The following is a 23,293-nucleotide window of genomic DNA, read 5'->3' as shown; positions in this document are numbered from 1 at the left end:
CACCACCATCGCGAATAATTTTGACCAGCAGTTAAGCTTAATAGCCAATATTCTCAACACAAACATATAACATAGAAACGATTGAGACATTGAGTATGCTCCGGTGTATGGGGTGAATTTTTTTAATTCAGAAAAGTGAGTGGAGCAGGCACTTATGTTGGTAACAACAAGATATGAAGTGAATAGAATAGTGCCAGAAGACAATAGAGAATAAAAAATTTTCGCGGCGGTGGTGGGGTTTGAACCTGCGACCTTATTGGTACGACAACTCCGCCTGGCAGGTGAGAGCGTGGCTCTACCGTGTGAGCTATCCACGAACACAAAAAAATTTTTAAAAAATTCACCCCATACACCGGAGCATACTCAATGTCTCAATCGTTTCTATGTTATATGTTTGTGTTGAGAATATTGGCTATTAAGCTTAACTGCTGGTCAAAATTATTCGCGATGGTGGTGTACGAACGAATCGGCGGTCTCAAGAAGTGGGTGAGAGAGGGATCTAGTAATGACTTTGAGTTTGAAACGAATATTTTTTTGTGTTCGTGGATAGCTCACACGGTAGAGCCACGCTCTCACCTGCCAGGCGGAGTTGTCGTACCAATAAGGTCGCAGGTTCAAACCCCACCACCGCCGCGAAAATTTTTTATTCTCTATTGTCTTCTGGCACTTTTCTATTCACTTCATATCTTGTTGTTACCAACATAAGTGCCTGCTCCACTCACTTTTCTGAATTAAAAAAATTCACCCCATACACCGGAGCATACTCAATGTCTCAATCGTTTCTATGTTATATGTTTGTGTTGAGAATATTGGCTATTAAGCTTAACTGCTGGTCAAAATTATTCGCGATGGTGGTGTACGAACGAATCGGCGGTCTCAAGAAGTGGGTGAGAGAGGGATCTAGTAATGACTTTGAGTTTGAAACGAATATTTTTTTGTGTTCGTGGATAGCTCACACGGTAGAGCCACGCTCTCACCTGCCAGGCGGAGTTGTCGTACCAATAAGGTCGCAGGTTCAAACCCCACCACCGCCGCGAAAAATTTTTTTATTCTCTATTGTCTTCTGGCACTTTTCTATTCACTTCATATCTTGTTGTTACCAACATAAGTGCCTGCTCCACTCACTTTTCTGAATTAAAAAAATTCACCCCATACACCGGAGCATACTCAATGTCTCAATCGTTTCTATGTTATATGTTTGTGTTGAGAATATTGGCTATTAAGCTTAACTGCTGGTCAAAATTATTCGCGATGGTGGTGTACGAACGAATCGGCGGTCTCAAGAAGTGGGTGAGAGAGGGATCTAGTAATGACTTTGAGTTTGAAACGAATATTTTTTTGTGTTCGTGGATAGCTCACACGGTAGAGCCACGCTCTCACCTGCCAGGCGGAGTTGTCGTACCAATAAGGTCGCAGGTTCAAACCCCACCACCGCCGCGAAAATTTTTTATTCTCTATTGTCTTCTGGCACTTTTCTATTCACTTCATATCTTGTTGTGTACGTATATGTGCACACAAACAAGCGTAGTGGTTGTAGGTGCGAAAGTGTCACGACTCCCAATGTCATCTTTATTGAGTTATAACATTACTGCTTTCAATCAGCACATTGTGTTCTCACCATGAAGTAAGAATGGACTTGTGTGGTCGGGATGGGATTGGTGGTGAAGTGGAAGTGAGTGGTGGAGAAGAGAGGCCACAGAGATGAATAATAATGAGTTGTGGGTTAGTGTGGGCAGGTTGGTGGTGAAGTGGAGAGGGTTTCAGCAGAGGTTTGTGAGGAGTGTTGAATGGGTACAAGAGAGCACATTGGGTTTCAGTGTTAATGGGAATTTTGTTCGGTTATCAGTTTTTTTTCTTAGCTTATTCAGTTATTAGGCAATTTCTTTTCGGTTTAAAGATAGTTTGAGCAAAGTGACTTAGTTGCCTTCGGTTTATCAATACTTGATTAACGAATAAAGAGGTTAAAATGACAACATTTTGATTTCTTTTTGGTTTAGTGGTCTTTTCAGTTCAGACAATTTTGGTTTAATCGGTTTATACTGTATTATGATATTGAATGGGAGAAAGTTGGAAATGCAGAACATATCTGATAGAATTGTTTATATTTTTATTCTTATTTCTGAAGGATGTTGATGTTGAGACACCTCAAGGTATTCCATATAAGGGCAGGAGACAAGCTGTGGAAAAAGTAAGAATATATATCATAGATGAGAAGTTACCTCGAAAATCAAATTCATGATCACTCTTTTTATATTTTTAAAAACCTAAAGATGAAATGTATGCTAACCTGAAGTTCATTGTATGAAATTATTCATAATACTATATGATTTTTAAACCCCTACTAAGCTGTTAGGTTTTTTTATGAATGGAGTGGTCAGAATTTTACACTGATTAATAATGAATAAGTTAAATAATTTAAAAGTAAAAACAAAAAACCCAAACAAAAACAAGTACATCCACGGTTCACCTGCAATGGATTTCTATGTTGTTTTTTTAAATAGAATTGTTAGAATTTAATTCTGTTTAATGAATAAAAGAACTATCAGGGAAAAGGAAAAGCAAAGCAGCAGGAAGTTGTATCCAAAACAAACAAGGGGAACTGCTATTTGAAGAACAACATATAGAAAGCCGATGGGTAGAATACATAGGCGAACTGTACAATGATCCAAATAGAAATGAACCACCACTGAAATTCAAAGAACCATTAAGCGGACCAAACATCACCAAAAGTGAAATTGAACATGCCATGGAACGAATGAGGGATGGTAAAGCAACAGGCCCTGATGAAATATCTGTAGAGGTATTAAAAAGCCTTGGAGATCTAGCAATTGATGAACTTCACATATTATTCAACAATATATACAATACTGGGAAAATTCCAGAAGATCTCTGTAACTCTATTTTCATAGCAATACCAAAGAAAGCAGGTGCAGTCAGATGCGAAAATTTTAGAACTATAAGTTTAATAAGCCACATCAACAAAATACTGTTGCGTATAATTATCAACAGGCTAAGGAATAAGATTAACCCCGAAATCGCAGAAGAACAATATGGATTCCAACCTGACAGAGGGACAAGGAACGCAATATACCTCCTCCGTGTTTTAAGTGAAAGAGCTATACAGGTTCAGACCCCACTATACCTCTGTTTTGTCGACTACAAAAAAGCTTTTGATAGAGTACGCCACGAAGAAATACTAAAACAACTGCACTCCATTGGCGCTGATGAGAAAGACCTCAGACTCATGCAAACATTATACTACACCCAGCAGGCATCTATCAAAATCGGAAACTCTACAGGAAATTCCATTCCTATTAAGAAAGGAGTCCGTCAAGGGTGTGTTGCCTCACCAGATCTGTTTAATCTATACCAAGAAACAATCATGAGGGGCATAAATAATATGGAGGGAATAAAAGTAGGAGGTCACAACATAAATAATATAAGATACGCAGACGATACGGTACTCATTGCAACATCAGAAATCCAACTTCAAAAGATTGTTGACAAAGTGGTAGTAGATAGTGAAGCCAAGGGAATGGAAGTGAATATCACCAAAACGGAATGCATGGTAATACAGAAAAACCCCGAAAACAACAACACCTGCAATATAACGATTCACGGCGAGCAACTTACCAACGTAGAAAGTTTTAAATACCTAGGTTCAATAGTGACAACAGATGGAAGATGTAACCGAGACATACGAGCAAGAATAACTCAAGCCAAACAGGCCTTCATGGACCTGGGAAACATTTTGAAAAACAAACAGATGTCGTTCGGGATTAGATTCCGAGTCTTGAAGTGCTACGTGTGGCCAATCTTGTTATACGGATGCGAAAGCTGGACTACAAATGCAGAAACACAAAAGAACATTGAAGCTTTTGAAATGTGGTGCTTGAGAAGGATGCAGAGAATATCGTATACTGCACACAAAACGAACGAAGAAGTGCTAAAACAAACATACCAACAAAGGAAACTAATGCCCTTAATAGTGGATCGACAACTATCCTTTTTCGGACACATAGTAAGGAAAGATAAGAATGAATACCTGGCAAGTTGTGGAAAAATACCTGGTAAACGCGCCCGGGGGAGACAAAGAAAAACACTCATAGACCAACTGAAGGGCTTCACCAACCTAACAATCCAAGAGCTGTTTGAAAAAGCAAGAGACAGGGAGGAATGGAGAGAGATAATTCATGCAGTATCCGAAGCCTGGACCAGGCATGGAACCTAGAAGAAGAAGAAGAATGAATATCAAAAGGTCTTGAAAGAAAAAATCAAAACAAAAACAAACAAACAAAACCAGGCACATCTATACTTTGAGCTCTGTATGCAATAAGGCTTTATGTTTCTGTATATATGAGCTTATATTTTTTAATGTTTCGAAAATTCTCGAAGGCATTTCAATAACTCGGAACCAAAGACAAGGAACTTAATTGGTTGTTTAAAAAAAAAAAACATGAACAAAAAAAAAAAAGGGGAAACGAAAAACAGGAGGAGAAGAATTATATTTAAATTTTCTTGTGTTTTCTAGATACAGAGGCAATTACTTTCATATCCATGAGTTTGTATTGTAGTTTTAGAATCACATTACTTCCAAATTGATGGGAATTTTTCACAATTTGTATGAAATTATTCTTTCTGAGACATCAGTAATTCTCTAAATATATTGTCCACGTCAGTTTATTGGGACAGCTTGGCTACTGACAAATTGTCCAAAAATTAAGCAGCGGCTATGAAATTTATAAATTTTTCAGATTTACTGTAGTCCTTTTTGCATTTATCCAGATTGTATAGTCTTTTCTTATTGATGAAGCCATGTTCATTGATGATTTGGCCAAGATATGTAGAATGGATGGTTGGATATCAATGTAGCAATGACCGTGAACATTTTTTTCTAGTTTTGTGGGAAATATACACTTAAATCAAAGCACTATCTCCACTGAGTAAAAATCGTTTTGAATTTTGAATTTCCATTCATAAATAAAGAAAGTAATGCAGTTTCAAAGGTGTCATTTATTTGGATGATCCCAGAGACAAAACCCGGAAAATATGGGATGCTTTTTCTGCATTTTTTTCTGGCTTGTGGCTGTATCTTGCTTAATATATAGAATTAGAGATTGAAACTTGGCAATTTTATGGCAAATTTATCAGAAAATATGATGAAGACATCAGAAGAGTTCTAACTTGTATAGTTTTAGAGCTGTATGGCTAGGGTCAACCATAATTTTGTTTAAAAATATACATATTGGTCATTTGGAACATTTCCCAAGTATAATTTTGTGTCTACAACCCATAGTAATGGTACGAAAAATACCTGCTAGATTATGATCAATCAGAAAAGTCCCGTGAGACCATTACTTATGTTATTTTGGGTATTTATTTGAGATATATATATATATATATATATATATTATTTAAAATATTTACCACAATGTTTGGGACAGTCTACATCAATGTTTCAGGCTTAATTTGCCATCGTCAGGACTCATGGCAAATTAAGCCTGAAACATTGATGTAGACTGTCCCAAACATTGTGGTAAATATTTTAAATAATAATTCGCTCCATTACTACATGTCGAGCACTTTTCGTACCATATTTGTATCAAACACGATTCAATATATTATAATATATATATATATATATATATATATATATATATATATATATATATATATATATATATATATATATATATATATATATATATATATATGAGCCAAGGTCAAAAGGTGCCAATTTTTTTTCTCAAAATAAATGTGACATAATAGTCTATTTATGTTTATATATATATGTAGCAAAAACCCTGTACTTTATGAATCAAAGACCCTTTAGATAACTTTAAGGTCTAACGCAGCATAATATCATCAACAATACCTATAGGTTGCTGGTGTCACCTGTGACCAGTGACACCAAAATGAGACAAAAAAACTCAATAACCAAAGGATTTTTGTTGAGTATCAAACTTTATTTAGTAAGTTATAGACAAAAAGACACAATCAACAACAATCATAGTACAATAATATTACCAACTATTGGAGAAAATGTTGCTTTTTGGTGTCATCGGTCACAAGCAACATAGAATGCAAATATATTATTTCATAAAAATGTTTGTACATTAACAGCAACAACAATATTGCATATGTTTATTACCAGCAATGTTCAGAAACTTTTGGAATAAAATGTTGGGAAATAATGTGACCAAAGCATATCTTATTTAGCGACATTGTGTCACTTGTGACATTAGACCGATGACACCATTACTTATGTCACAAGCAATACCAAATTTCAATTTCGACAATATATCATTAATTTCAGTCAAACCAGTGTAATAACCACAGTTAAATATGGAATTTAATAATATTTCAGAAACCAAAGACTTCAAAAATAAAAATATACATGGAAATTAGAGCATCTGAATGTGACTTGTGACATAAGACCGGTGACACCATTACTTATGTCACAAGCAACACCAAATCACACTTTTGTCCATAATATATCATTATTTTCAGTCAAAAAAGCACAATAACCTACTCTAAAATGAAATTCAATAATATTTTAAGAAACCAAATACTTCTAAATTGGAAATATACTTAGAAATTAGTAATACCATTGTTGCTATTACTTTGGTCAAAATCGGCACTAGAACGCAATTTTGCCTCAATAAATCAAGAATAGCAACTGAACACATGTAATATAGCCTGTTAAAATGTAATTCAATGACATTTCAAGCTTTGAAGAACATGAAAACAGAAATACTTTAGAAACTTCAAACTTAAGTGTCACCTGTGACATTTTAAGCAATGACACCAATGGTCACAAAAAGTACCAGAAGTCACACAAACACTAGATAAATATCAGCCATGGTAATGAATTCATGTAACCATACCGTAACATCCGCCCTACTGCTCAAATCTGCTAGTTTGTAGTAATTTAGTGTGTTAATAGTAAATCAAATCAAATTTCTTGACAACCCTTTTATTTATCTGGATTAGTCAAAAGCTTGAGTTTTGTCTTTTTCTTGATTGATACAACCCTGAAACATAAAAAATTAGAATTACAAGGAAATATTTAATTGTGTCAAAATCACAGTCTTATGTGAGATGTCATAATATCAGATTTGTAAATAGAATAACAGCTGAAAACATAAGTTTTTTGGTGGCACTTTGTAATATCCAATATAAAGTGTTGCTTGTGACAATGTAAAATAGCGATGACACCAAAGTTCAACTTACCTTTTCTGCCTGGAGCCACGCTGGAAAGGCAAATGAAAGTGCTGCACTTCAAAGACTGGTAAGAAGGGTGGATCAAAATTGCGAATCGCCATTTAACGAAACAAACTTCCACGTGTTCACGCATGTCGTGTTGCTTGTGACAAATGACACCAAAACCAATAAACCTAAATATCGGTAAAACGGTATACATTTACTCCAAGATTTGAGTTCAGATAGTAAATCTATGCTTTTTTCTCATAATAAAACATTTTATAAACATTAAACATGAGCTTTAAAGTTTCGTGTCGAGCCTTAGTATTGTGCTGTGTTTGATGACACCAAAGGTCACAAGTAACACCAACTTTTTAAGAGTATGTTGAGCTCATTTTATCTCATTTTATCTCTTCTTCATATTATCAATTGATTACAAGCATTAACCCAATGAAAACAGCCCATAATTAAGTAAAAATCAAATTTTCTTAACACTAGTATCAGGCGGGCACCTTTTGACCTTGGCTCATATATATATAATATATATATATATATATAATTATATATATATATTATATAATATATATATTATATATATATATATAATAATATATAATTATATATAAATAGAAGAGAGAGAGAGAGAGAGAGAGAGAGAGAGAGAGAGAGAGAGAGAGAGAGAGAGAGAGAGAGAGAGAGTGTGTGTGTGTGTATGTGTTAATCTTCTGTGAGGAAAAGAGAAATTGGACAAGTCTATTTCAAAGGGTATGAAGAGTGTTAAAAAGTCGAGTTATCAACTTGATTATTAAAACAAATTGCGGTAGCTGACAAGGTCAACACCCCTATGACGTAACATTGAAAAAAATGCCTAAAAAGCATGCAAGAGTTTCCGTTCGTCCGCAGACTCGTGTTCACGGCTGCCAGATGGCCACGTGTGTTGCCAAAGATAGAATTTTGTTTCTTTTATTAAATTTTATTCATTTATTTTTGTCTCAGTGACTTAATCTTAGTCTATTCAATTTTTTGTTTGTTAAATTCAATTTTTGTTTTTAAGGGGTCAGTCTTAGTGGTGAAACCATGTGAGTTTCTATTTAGCCACTTTTGAAGTAAAATTTGGTCAGGTGGAAGTCTGGCCATCTGGCAGCCTTTCCTCGCTGATGTCATTTTCGTATCGAGCGATGGGGAGAGGGATGGGGGGGGGGGGGGGGGGGGGGGGCTGTCTCCTCTTCTCACTCATTGAATTGCAAATTGGTAGTTTTAGAAATATTTTACTCCGAAGAGTAAACATCAATTTTTAACGGTCCTCTGGTAATCACATGAATTTTGTTGTGTGACATAATCTAAAATGACCTCTTTACTAATTGTGTGCCAACTTTCAGCCATATTCATTGATAAACAGCTTTGTAATGAATTTTTAAATATAGCATACACGAAATCGCTGTGTCCCATATTTTGCCTTGAATTAGAGCCATATTGAGGCCCAAGGATTTTTGTAAGATTGGCATTGTTGATCAATGTGGTGAGTTTATACTGACTGCCTTCATCAATGTTTGAATCTCGGCTTAATCACTTAGCATGTCAGTTAATGCAACAACGTTTATCAGTGACATTTCACATCTTAATGAAAAACGAACAACACCTTAATCTACCTCTAAGAGCTGCACAGATCAGTTAGCAAATATGCCACTCATAACGGTTGCATAAGTAAGCAACAGATTAGAATGCATAGCCTACCCATTTGTCTCATTGCACATACAAACCATTTGGTGGTGACAGCCACACACCTGATTGGCTGTCGCACTAGACCATTATCACGGGATACAGATAAATTCTATTGTTTACACCTCTGTGATGAACGGTAGGACCACACACCTGGTTCACCATCCTGTTAGACAAATTTGCATTTTATGAACCATCGTTTTAAATGATTGAAGACAATGCCCCCACAAATGTGTCCCCATTTAGCAGCAGACCGTCCCAGTTAAGCGGCAGAGAATTGGAAAAATAACATATAGCAAAAAATTCTGTGCCCAAAGAATTGTCCCAGTCAAGTGACTGTCCCAATTAAGTGGCGTTCCCAATACCGGCTTGGACTGTATATTGTATTATGATTGGATAAATTGATTTTCAATCTGTCCATTTTTTATTTTTTTGGTTATAAAGTATAAAATATTGCACAGCACCATTTTCAAAGATTAAGACTCTGTCATCAACACTTATTTACTTAGGCCCTTCACTTTAATAGGTGGAGCACAGGCAGTTGACAACCTCCTTATCCAGCCCAATGACATCTCTTGGCTGCCACCTTATATGTCATCAAGCTTTGGGTCACAGTCCAAAAGGACGTTGCATAAAGCAGTGATGATAATCTTTTGCAAATTTCTGGTATTTTGGAATTCTTCAGAAATTTGTCGCTGATTTTGCGGTCTCAAAGATTTTCTGTGATGAAAGCTGAGGCTGCAAGGGGGTTTTCTGCAGAAAAAGGAAAAATTGTCAGCATGTTTCTTGTCACAATTTGATATCTGTGCTCTGTTGCATGAAATGTTTTGTCACTCTCATTTGTATGACATCAACCTGGACAAGTTGGCACCAACTGTCAAAAGAGACATGGTCAATGGTGGTCTTGGATGGATGAGTAAATGGTCCAAAGAGAAGGGGATGGAGCAAATAATTTGGGAGGTTTTTTTTTCTCCTCTGTAGCTCAAGCATAATATTGCAATTGGCAATCTTATTTAGGTCGTTTTTTAAAAATTGTTTTTTTTTTTCATTTATTTCTTGTCTATTTATTTATTTATTTTTAGAATTTGATTTGATTTATATATTTATTTATTTATTTAAAACAAAGAATTAATCACAACTTCTTTTAAATTAATTCATAAAGAATTCTGGCAGAGTAGTCTCTCTTTGTGACTGTCTGTCTTTCAGTCTCTTTGTTTGTCTGCCATTCTCTCTCTCTCTCTCTCTCTCTCTCTCTCTCTCTCTCTCTTCTCTCTCTCTCTCTCTCTCTTCTCCTCTTTCTCTCTCTCTCTCTCTCTCTCTCTCTCTCTCTCTTCTCTCTTTCTCTCTCTCCCTATTTCTCTATTTCTATCTTCATGATATGTTTAGATAGATGATATATTACAAAAAGAAATGACAATCAACTTAGGAAACACATATTCAAAGACTTATTTTAAATTTACTTTTCAAATTTTTTTTTTTTAGCTTTGTTTGATTGAAATTATAGGCAGCATTTAATAATAGTAAGAACCGATATGTAATTTGATGTCGCATTAAAAAAAAAGTCATATTGCAGGCCTTTAAAATTGTCATTTGGGAAGGACAATTCTTTAAAAAATTGACAAAGAGTTATGTCTAAAGAGAAGAGCGGTTATGCTTTTGATTTGACCGTTGGACTAATGTATTTTCCACCCTTTTTGACATAAGGTTTCCCAGTTTCTGGCGTTGCCAATATTGAAATAGGAATTGTAACCAACAAACTTAAAATGAGCTTAGTCGAATTTACATGTATTAAAAATTTTGATTACAACATTTATCTTTTTAATAAAAGATTGCAGGTGTGTCAATTTTACGAGCTGGTGAGACAATGGAACAGGCACTTTGTGAAGTCTGCAAGGATATCAGTGTTGGCAAAATTCTTATTCAGACCAATATGGAGACTGGAGATCCTGAGGTTAGATGTTGTAACTATTTATTTTGTATCTTCAAATTTCCTGGAGAAATCTCAGATGAGCAATTTTTTAAATACTGTAAACAAGGAAATGGGGAAGAAGGAAAGATGAAAGAAAGTGGAATATCTTGAGATTCAACGGTATGGAGGTTAGGGAAGTAGCTAATGCTGAGGAGGGTCTTTGGCCTCCCGTGCTGGGTAGGATGTCACTTGCTGTGTTTTCTATCCCCCCTATATCTGATTTCTGAGTTGCTTTCTGTCTTGGAATGGGAATACTTGGTTTTGTCCTGGTCCTTGGCTGAGAGGGAAACAAATTTATTGTGTTAAATTTGGGATGTGATTTTTTTTCCCTTGAAAATCATCTCTCTGTAATGTATTGATAGTCATATATATTTTTTTTGAACATATATTGTAAACATTTGATTGTATTCCTCTGAGTTGGATCCTGTGAATGTGTCAGGATAAGACATTTAGGTGATCTAAAACTAAGTACACTGATAGTATGCTCTTGGAATCTACATCTGTTCCCTATTTGAACTAATTCTCCTTTGTCTTACTTTTTCTTGGGTGCTGTAATTGTAATTCTAGAAATTTTTTATTATCCTATTTTCTTCATTTTTAATGGCACTGATATGACCTAAATGTGTTGCAAGCACCGTAAAACCCTTAAAAACAAAATCAAAAACGAAGTAACTAATGAATTAACATTTATATAATATGCCATATTCAATAGCTCTTACCTATGAAAGCTTTCTTTGGGAATTTGTATTTCTATGCCACCTCCTGTCTGTGACTTATTCACGTATGGTTTGACTGGTGAAAAATAAAAATGATTGTTTTGAAGGAATGAACAGGTTTATAGACATCTGTAAAAATCAATACAGAAAAAATATATTTTGTGCCCAGCTGAAATAAAATCTGACATATTTCGCTTTTGACTTTGTGTTACTTAGATCTCTTATCATTATCTCATCACTCAGTCAATTCAATTCAATTCAATTCAAATATTTATTTATTGTCGGCATTTTAAAAATGTTTCATAGATAATGTAGTCAGGCTAATAGAAGCCTTTGACCGACATAGGTTATAACACATAGTGCATAAAAATACATAGTAATACATTTTCCTTTAAAACATTCCTCATCAAGATTCCAATCATGACACACAAAGAAAAGTAACATAATTATATATATATATATATAATATATATATATAATATTATATATATAATATAAATAAATATATATATATATATATATATATATATATATATATATATATATATATATATATAATGTACGGTTAGATTAATTACAAATATTACATTTGCATGGCTGGCCATTCCATGAGAGGATATGATTTTTGAAAACATTAAAATTTGAAATTTTCCTGATGTGCTCTTGAAGTTCATTCCAAAGCACAGCAGCAGAATATCTGAAAGATCTTTTGCCATAAGACGTTGTTCTGACCCTTGGAATATCAAGGAGGTTTGAATATCTAAAATTGTATCTGTTATTTTTCAAAATGACCATATCAGATAGACAAGGAGGAGCAATTTTGTATAAAATTTTTAACGTTTCCAAAGCAATTGTTCTCATTCGTCTTATTTGTAGGGAGGGGACTTTGGCCTTTGAAAGTAATTGGTCGTAGGATCTTCATAAATAAAACGCAGTGCTCTTGTATCTTTTCAAGTTTATCACAATTTGTTTTAGAACAGAAATGCCAAGCTAGTGGACAGAAATTGAAATTTGACAATACAAAAGAGTGAAATATTGTTAACTTGTTCAATTTTGAAAGGTATTTTCCAAGCCTTTTTAATTGCTGAGAAGCTTTACGGCAGATGGTTTTAATGTGTAAATCAAATTTTAGTTGGTAGTCTATGTCGATCCCTAGTAATTTTACAACTTCTTCACATGCAGTTCCAATATGGAACGTGGGTTTCTTTGTGTGTGTTTTTGTACCTACTGCAATTGCCTGGAATTTGTCCGGGTTTGCTTGCATGCAATTTATTTCGAACCACTTGATAAGAATTTCGCTTTCATTTTCAATAGTTTTTAAAAGCATATCAAAATTTGAATGAGAATATGACAGGGTATTATCGTCAGCATAATTATATAATTTTCCCTCTCTGATAAAGTAAAATATATCCTTTATAAAAATGTTAAAAAGTAATGGTCCAAGAATTGATCCTTGTGGAACGCCTTTTTTAATGCCTGCCCACTCGCTCACAGCATCCTCTAATTTTATTTGTTGTTTTCACCAAAATCGAAGCTAAATGACAGCAAAGGAAATGTAAGATGAAGATTGAATTATAATATAAAAATATATCTAACAGACATTAACAGTTCGAAGCAGGATTACTCAAAAGTGATTTATTTTCACAAAGGAATGCAAATTGCTCCCATAATGGAGTTTTCATCTGCTTATTTTTGTATTTAAGAATAAGTAGAACAAAGCAATTTCGACTAGTATAACAAAGTAGTTCAGTGTTTTGATCATCTAAAGGAAAGCAAAATTAATCAAGCTTTAGTACTAATGACTAATGGAAAAAATGTTTCACACCTTTTCTCTGTGCGAACAGTTGCATTATACCAGACTACCCAAAGACATCAAAGACCAGTACATTTTCCTCTTGGATGCCACTGTAGCAACTGGTGCTGCTGCTATGATGGCCATCCGTGTGTTGTTGGACCATGATGTGGCTGAGGAAAAGATCACTTTGTGTTCATTGTTGATGGCAGAGTCAGGTATAAGTTTATATCCCAACTTTTCTGTCTGTCTGTTCTACTCTTGGACCTTTTCTCCTTGGTGTGTTTGGCCTCGCTAATGTGCATAACTTTTATAAATCATCGTAAACACTGCTGTGATTTTCAAAACTTTGAGCAATGTGAGGTTTCCCAAAACTCGAGTGGTAAAAGTAGAAAAATTAAGCTTTAAATGTAAAAAAAAAAAAAGGATAAAAAGGAACTATCTACAATACTGATAATGCTTTCAGGTATCACATGGTCAAGAGGCTGATATCATTTGAAAGGGTCGCTTAAATATTTAAAATAAGGCCATTTATAGCTTATTACAGTTGACCGTCTTTAAGTTATCAGATTTAGAAGAAAACCACCCTCAAAGTCCATAAATTTTCCTCAATGCATTTTCACTTCCTACCCCTTTACATCACTCAATGTCTCATCAAACAAAATAAACAACCACATACACTGCAGTCCGCTTAAGATAATCTCCCGGGGACCAGAAAATAAGTTTATCTTATCCAATGTTTATCTTATCCAAAACTCATGGGAACAACCCTTCAGCAACACAAACATTTGTTTAATCTATTAGTTATCCTCCTTTAATAATTACTTGTCTCCAGAAAGACAGCCTAGGTTCTGTAAAGCTTGACTAAACTAAACTAAGAGTGATTAAAAGTAGTCAGCACAATCATTCCCATGCACATACCAGCCGAATCTTACGAATTTTTAGTAATTTTACGAATTTTAGACAAATTTCTGATGCAATTACAAAAATACAAAGTTGTATGGAAAATTACGAATTTTTAATTCTCAGTAATACTTGAATAATAATAATAATAATAACAATAATATTAATAATAATAATAATAATAATAATAATAATAATAATAATAATAATAATAACTACTACTACTACTACTACTACTACTACTACTACTACTACTACTACTACTACTACTACTACTACTACTACTGCTACTACTACTACTATTATTATTACTACTACTACTACTACAACTGCTACTACTACTATAATAATGATAATAATAATAATTATAATAATAATAATAAAAATAATGTTAATGATGATGATGATGATAATATTAAAAAAACTACAATAATGTAATAATAATACTAATAAAAATATAATAATAATAATAATAATAATAATAATAATAATAATAATAATAATAATAATAATAATAATAATAATAATAATAATAATAATAATAATAATAATGATGATGATAATAATAATATTAATAATAAAGCATTTCGACAGCGCATAAGCTTGAAGATGTAATGTTGAAGTGATCATCAATGTCAAATTATGGTTGTTCATACACGATTTCAGAAATGACTAATTTCCTTGTCAAATTACTAAAAAATTGACATAAAAATTACTAAATTTGAAGTTTTCAATTTGTCATAAAAAATTACTAAATTTGAAGTTTTCAATTTGGCAAGTCTGCATGAAAGAGGCATGAGATGATCTAAATGCTTGGAAAGGCAGAGTGAGAATGGACGAGTTGAGACGCTATCATCATTTGTCCCATGAGTGCGTCATCGTTTATACTGATTGGCAAACTTTGATACGAGCACGTGAGGATGTAGTGTTGGGGGGGGGGGGGGGGGGGGGGGCAGGGTAGGCACAACTACTACGCAGTGGAGATGTGCATGGTGTGAATGAGACAATGGGGAGGAAAGGGCCTTTGTCCACCCATAGTCTCAAGTGTGCTATGACCAAGGCACAAACCCACACGTGTGTATTTCAGTAATTCTTTGCACACACTACACATCAACTAATTAGCTGGTGTTGATTCTTCATTGTGAAGTGAATGTATGCTCTGTGAGAGACTAAAAGATGGGATGGGGAGGGGGGGGGGGGGAGTGATTTGAGAGACTCCCTGTCTATCCAGTCCAGTGTGCAGATCCAGATTAATGAGTTATCTTATCCAGATTGTGACTGACGGTTTATTAGACGTTAAATCTAATGATTAGGCAGAACAATCAGGACTGGCCTCAGAGTTTATTTTAAGTGAGAGTTTATCTTAACGCAGATATAAGCGGACCTCAGTGTACATGAAGTTGCATTCAAAATAATGAAGGCTAAGAATGTTCTTTGGTGTGAAATTAAAGACTTATTAGATTGTGCCGTGCGTTCCTTTTACGATTTTTTTTGTTGAAGTTGGGTAATTTTCATCCCAGTCAACAAATTTTCACTGGGTTTGGAGTACCTAGTTTAAGATATCTGTCCATAAAATTATTTGGATGAAGAAGAGTGTATGAGGTATGATTTAAATTATTTTTTAAAGTCACCTCTGACAAAAATGTTCAATTTTTAATTAGTATTGTAACACACGACCTGGTCGGCGGTTGTTTTCTCAGTATTGTGACTTTGTGCTTGTATTCTGGACTAATTTTTATGTAATAGTTTTGATTTTTCTATATCATTCAATATGTGACTTATCAGTGAGGGGGGGGGGGGGGGGGGGGAAGGGAGTTGGGAATTTGCTGGTTCAAGTGTACCAGTGTGTGAGGGCAAACTTTGGTTGATTTTTTATAACCATTTCTTTATTAGATGCCACTTGTAAATATGATATCCTTTTTTCACTAATACTTTTCATGTTGTTTTGATGATTTGCCTTAAAATATGCATGTAAGCGTGGATTATATTTTCAATGTTCTCATATCTTATTCATACTTTCACTTTTTGTTATAGAGATTGTGAAAACAAAATTTAATCAAATCTTTACAAAGAAAACTTCAATCAGAAAATGAATTGCTTATAAAGATAAACTTTATCAAGGTTATTTCCCTTTACAAATCATTGCAATGATCCTGATTTCTTCCCATTTTTTTCCCAACCCAGCCTGCAGTGAAACTGCAGCCTCCCTTATTCTATCCACATCTCCCTTATTTTTATCCCAAACTCCCTCTTAACTGATATACCAGTTTGGGAGCTATGTGACATTGGAGGCCAAATCAGGTGTCTCCCAACAATAGATGAAAATGACCTTGTTGAACGTGATTTTTTTGGGTTTTTTAAAAGTTTTTTTTTGAGTGATCTTTTCAGCGGGTGGTTTTGTGGGAAAATTATTATATATATGCTTTACTTCAAGAAGAGAAATCAACCTTGATAATGTTTATACATGATATCAAAGAAAATTTAGTCTGAAAAATATAAGTGATTATTGAATTATAAACAGCGAGCAAACAAAAAATAAAATTCTTTTTTTTTTTTTTTTTTTACATTATTATAAACAATACGTCTGGTAATCAGTTTCTATTTTATCGGAGAACCTTTTCGTTTATTGTTTTTTGTTTTTTTGAGTTGGATGACAGCACATACCTATTGTCTCATGATTTTTTTATTTGGCTGACATCTGTTAAATGTTTTAAAGAAAGAGTAGATTGTGGTCCAAAGAATAGAAAATTGGAGTTATTGGAAAGTGCTTCCTATGTATGGAAGGAAAGGGAAAAATCTGACAAAGCAAAGAAAGTTACTGGAGTGAACAAGCAGTTGGGATTTATTTCACCTTTGCAAATGCGTTAAGAAAATTGTCAAAGGAAAGGAGGATCTGATTTCCTCAATTTCTAAGCAAATTAAGGAGAAATATTTCAAGGACTGTAAATAGTTGTGTAAATATGTATAGATGTGTTTGGTGTTTATAAAGTATAGCACTTGGGCTTCATGAGTTAGTCACTATGGTTCATAATATAACAATTTGTCGACAAACTTGTTAATCATTAGTATTGGGCATGCTCAAGACAAATATGGAATCATTTAAGGAGATCAGGTGAATGATTTGGTGTTGGCTCACTTGTAAATCAGTATTGCTTGAGAAATCCAAAGAATTTTGTTGCAATTCTGATTGGTCTGCTGATAGAGGTCTTGAAATTTTTTTTAAAGATTTGACTGGGGACCCTGTATATATAGATATTTGAACATTAGAGCCTGTCATAATTGTGAAAAAATTTTAATTTTACCACTTTCATTTATCTACACAAGACACCATGTTAACATATTTTTACTTGATCTTTCCTGAAATTTTAGTCACCCTGTGTCAAACAAACATTTATGTTTATCCTACTTATTGATTATAAAACATCTGGAATTTATATGAACACTGTTCTTTTAATTCCTACTACTGTCATAGTAAGGACGGCCGTCCACCCTTACCCATAGATCTTTACCCCCTCTGACACTGACTACTATTAAATGGAGATAAAAAAATAAAGTGAGTAGATGTGACTCATATATAAGGGAACAACACAAAACAAACAACGTTTCGGCCCTTGGCCTTCGTCAGGAGACAGTAAACACAAACACAAATATGTAAATTTACAAAATATCACATTTTGTCAAATGTGGAAATAAAGTTAATGTGAGGAAAGGGCGTCGAGTGAGTGTGGATGCAAGAAGTGGCGCGAGATAAGGAGAGAGAGAGAGGGGGGGGGAAGAGAGAGAAAGAATGAGAGAGAGAGAGAGAGAGGGAATGGAGAGGATATGTATGTTTGTGTATGTGTGTCTGTGTGCATATGTCTGTGTATGTGTATATATAGTAAAAGTAACTACAAAAAGGTTTTTTAAATGGGGATGGGGGTGAGAGAGCGATTGATTGGGTGGTCAGTATATTATACCAAATATATATAAATGAACAAAATGAGAGGAAGAGAGATAGGTAGATAGAAGGAGAGAGAGAGAAAGAAATAGAGAGAGAGAGAGAGAGAGAGAGAGAGAGAGAGAGAGAGAGAGAGAGAGAGAGAGAGAGAGAGAGATAGATAGAGAGAGAGAGAGAGAGAGAGAGAGAGAGAGAGAAAGGGAGAGAGGATGTAAGTTTCCGTGAGTGGTCGGTCTAAGACTGGTAGAAGGAGTTAGTGTGTAGGTAGGTATGTATTAATGTAGAGATGAAGGCGGAGGAACAGGTAAGAAAGAATATTTGTAATTTTAACGTAATTTGGAGAGACTTAATATCGGGAGAAGAAAAGAAAAAAAAAATTGGGGGGGGGGGGGGGGGGGGATCTTTTTATTAGAAGAAAATGAAAGAGGTGAGAAAGGGAAAGGAAGTAAATATGAAAATGAAACTTATCGAATGAATGATGATGGATTCGTATATCCGCAGGATTGGAGAAAGAAATAAACACAAATAGATTGGGCTTATGCAACCCGAATGAAGAAATTAAAACTGGTAGAGTTGGAGATGGTCAAGTGGGGATGGGACGGTGAGAGGGAGAGGGCACTGAGTGCGATGGACGAGTCTTACCTTAAGGGGAGGGGCGACACCTGAAATATCGATTTTTGGGTCAAAATATACAATTTCAGTTTTTTATTTATTATAAAAGAACAATCATTTTTTCACATATTTTCAGCACTGAGAAGGTGATTTGGATAATATAAAGTTTGTAAATCGTCTTTCATAAACATGGAAGTCGACATGAAAATACCAAACTTTTCAATTTTTTGTGAGAATTCAACTGAAAATAATAGGGCTGAAAAGCATTATAATACATATCGATGTTGTAGATTTTGATATCGATAGTTTAGTCTACTCTTTGCCCGTCTAGTTGACAAGGTTTCAGTCTCATAAATATCACAATATGGGCAGGGGAGGGGTTTAGAAACTGTTAGTCGTGAACAAAGATTGTGTGTCAAACAGCTGATAAGAGGTCAAGTTGTCAGGTAAATACAACGTGATCACGAATGGTGCGATCTGATTGGCTGACCTTGTTCTCGACCTCCGACTCCGCGCCAGGGATTGGATGTTGAGTCAGGGTGAAAGTTCGCCTCTATTACTATTACTTTTACTACGATTTGTTTACATTCGATTGATCAATTGTTTTATCAAATTTTGACACGTATTCACGTTAATTATCTCTAAATATTTCCAATTTTTACTGGATTATTATAAATATACCTAAAGTGACCAAAAAATCCAAACGTTGGCAACAATTATTTGCTACAAAATCAAGAAAGCAAGAAAGTTATGATGGCTCATGGTTGATCCGTGGCCACAAATCTTTGATTGGAATTGGGTGTGTGATAGTAGTATTATGATAAAGCGATTCCAAGCAATGCCGCAGCGGAAAGAAATGAGATGGGCTATTCTTGCCGGTCTTTACCACGGTTATTCCACCAATGACTTCCCTCAACATAGGTATTGTCCTCCTGAACCGGACTCCATATGCTTTTATAAAAAATATATTGCTGCCCATGTGTATCCTGTTGACACAAGCAGCGTCTACATACACCTTTGAATTTTGATTTGCTTCATGAGCACTTGAAGCCTGTATATGATTTTTTTGTGAGATGAAGACAGCACAAAATCCAAACGAAAGGTTTCATAATTCTGTTTGGTCAAGATGCCATAAAACATACTTCCATTCCCTGAAAAAAGTTGAGTTTGGTGCAGAGTATAATTTTGGTCCAACAGAAATAACATCCCTGAAAGTGTCTTTGAGCATCGGTGGACTGGGAGAACACTCCCAGATGTTGAGTCAGGAAGCAGAGTCAAAAAGACTTGACCAAAGCATAAGGGTTGCTCAACATAAAGAGAAAAAAAAGAGGCAAAATGAAAGCTCAGACCCGTGAAAAAGCCCAGAGGGAGGCAGAAAAAGAACACGGGGGACCCTCATACGGTGCTGGTATGTTTTGAGCTGGTTGTACCGTTTTGTCTTATTATTTTCATTTATTGTTATCTTTGATCTCGTTTTTCTCAAAATGACATTTTTTAACAATCTTTTTTATCTTATTTTGTCATTTATCAATCAATTTGTTTAAAACTTTGCATGTCTAGAGCTATGGTGATTATCTAAAATCATACAGAAGGAATTTTAAATATCTTTATTATTTTTTGAAAAATTGACATTTTTATGTCAAAAAACATGATTTCTATCATACCGAAAAATTATTTTTTAAAAAAATTTATAAATAAAAATCTATTAAAAATATTTTTAAAATGCTCTGTATTTTTTTTTATAATATACAAAAATACCACATGCAAAATTTCAAGAAAATTCCATGGAAACTTATTGAGAAAGTAACTTTTAAAAATAGCACCCAGAGAAGAGTAAAATCCAAGATGGCGGCCGTCACCATGGCAACCGGACACGCCCACCGAAATAAATCACATGGTTCGAATCCATTGGTCATAGGCAATGTCCCAATATAAAAAGATATTGGATATAGCCATTATTCTTGAAAATAGTTTCAGGTGTCGCCCCTCCCCTTAATACATACCTACCTACACACTAACTCCTTCTACCAGTCTTAGACCGACCACTCACGGAAACTTACATCCTCTCTCCCTTTCTATCTATCTATCTATCTATCTATCTATCTATCTATCTATCTATCTATCTATCTATCTATCTATCTATCTATCTATCTATCTATCATTTTCTTCTATCTACTCTCTCTCTCTCTCTCTCTCTCTCTCTCTCTCTCTCTCTCTCTCTCTCTATTTCTTTCTCTCTCTCTCCTTCTATCTACCTATCTCTCTTCCTCTCATTTTGTTCATTTATATATATTTGGTATAATATACTGACCACCCAATCAATCGCTCTCTCACCCCCATCCCCATTTTAAAGACCTTTTTGTAGTTACTTTTACTATATATACACATACACAGACATACGCACACAGACACACATACACAAACATATACATATCCTCTCCATTCCCTCTCTCTCTCTCTCTCTCTCATTCTTTCTCTCTCTTTCCCCCCCCCCCTCTCTCTCTCCTTATCTCGCGCCACTTCTTGCATCCACACTCACTCGACGCCCTTTCCTCACATTAACTTTATTTCCACATTTGACAAAATGTGATATTTTGTAAATTTACATATTTGTGTTTGTGTTTACTGTCTCCTGACGAAGGCCAAGGGCCGAAACGTTGTTTGTTTTGTGTTGTTCCCTTATATATGAGTCACATCTACTCACTTTATTTTTTTATCTCCATTTTATTGGCTCATTTAGGCACCTCTAGCTTTGGTTTTACTACTATTAAAACAAATCACCATAGTCCAACAACCATTTCATCTGGTCTATGAATCCCTCTCAATATGATGATGGTGACAATAATAAATTATTGAATAATTGATTTGACTACAGTAACAGGACGAGTTTTGTGTATTTTAATGCAAGATCAATTCGAAATAAATCTCATGTAATAAACACCTTAATTTGCAGGGCTGAGAATCTTCCGCCTAAAGGTGAATTTCTGCCTAAATGGTGGTTTCACCATCATAATTCCGCCTTTTTCAATTTTTTTAATGAATAAGAAAGACTCACCACAACCCCTACATCAACATCCCTTCTACCACTACTGTTACCACTACTACACCAACACCACTACAACAACCACCACATCATCATTCCTATCACCACTACTACTACTACTACGACTACCACCGCATCATCCCTTCCACCTCTACAACTACAACCACCACCACATCATCAGCCCTACCACTACTACTACAACTACTACCACATTATCATCCCTACTACCGCTACAACTACAACCACCACCCCATCATTATCCCTACCACCCCATCATCATCCCTACCACCACTACTACTACACAACCACCGCCACATCATTATTCCTACCTACTATTGCTACTACGACCACCACACATACATCATCGTCCTTTCCACCACTACTACTACAACCATCAGCACATCATCATCCCTACCACAATTTCTACAACCACCACCACACCATCATCCCTAAGACCACCACTACTACAACCACCACCACCACAACATCATCCCTACCACAACTACTACAACCACCACCACATCATCATCCCTACCACAAGTACTACAACCACCACCACATCATCATCCCTACGACAACTACTACAACCACCACCACACAATCATTCCTACCACAACTACTACTGCAACCACCACCACACCATCATCCCTAAGACCACTACTACTACAACCGCCACATCATCATCATCCCTAAATCTACTACAACCACCACCACTTCATCATCCCTACCACCACTACTACAACCACCAACACACCATCATCCCTTTCACCACTACTACTACAACTAAAACCACCACATCATCATCCCTAGCACCACTACTACTACAACCACCATCACATCATCATCCCTACCATCACTGCCATCACATCATCATCCCTTCCACCACTACCACTACAACCACCACCACATCATCATCCCTACACCTACTCTAACCGCCACCACTTTATCATCCCTATCACCACTACTACTATAACCACCAACTCATCATCCCTACCACCACCACTACTACTACAACGACCACATCATCATCATCCCTACCACCACCACTACTACTAGATATACCACCACATCATCATCCTACGACTACAACTACAACCACCACCACATCATCATCCCTACCATCACTACTGCTACAACCACTAACACCATCACCCCTACCACCAGTACCACTACTTGGTTTACTCTTTTTACCTTTGTTTTTACAATGTTTAACAATTTAAATTTATTAAAGATACTTTAGTCTTATTTGTAACATCCGTAACCACTGGGATACAGTATGGTTTTAAGGAAAGGACAATTCATTAAAAATTCCATAAAGTAAGTTATATCTCTATTATTAAGAATAAATATACACTAGAAGGTGTAATATATAATATAAGAAACCATGATATTTTATGTT

The 23,293-nt window shown here is 35.1% G+C and overlaps 1 protein-coding gene across 3 annotated transcripts in view; it reads left to right on the top strand.

The window, feature by feature from the left end:
- Positions 1-23,293, top strand: part of LOC144978584 (uridine-cytidine kinase-like 1) — a 43,397-nt gene that overhangs the window by 16,983 nt on the left and 3,121 nt on the right. For 2 of the 3 annotated variants that reach the window (XM_078924861.1, XM_078924872.1), the window contains 3 exons: positions 2,126-2,188; positions 10,751-10,873; positions 13,452-13,617. In XM_078924861.1, coding sequence (XP_078780987.1) covers positions 2,126-2,188; positions 10,751-10,873; positions 13,452-13,617 — 352 coding nt within the window. The remainder of the gene's footprint in view (positions 1-2,125; positions 2,189-10,750; positions 10,874-13,451; positions 13,618-23,293) is intronic. The other variant, XR_013646544.1, reaches the window with a different exon arrangement.

This window comes from Berghia stephanieae, chromosome 1, assembly GCF_034508935.2.
Source record: "Berghia stephanieae isolate SIO BIC M18660-M18661 chromosome 1, UCSD_Bste_1.3, whole genome shotgun sequence".
Taxonomy (NCBI): Eukaryota; Metazoa; Mollusca; class Gastropoda; order Nudibranchia; family Aeolidiidae; genus Berghia; species Berghia stephanieae.
Note: the sequence above shows the minus strand (reverse complement) of the source record. Positions and strands in the feature narration are given on the sequence as shown.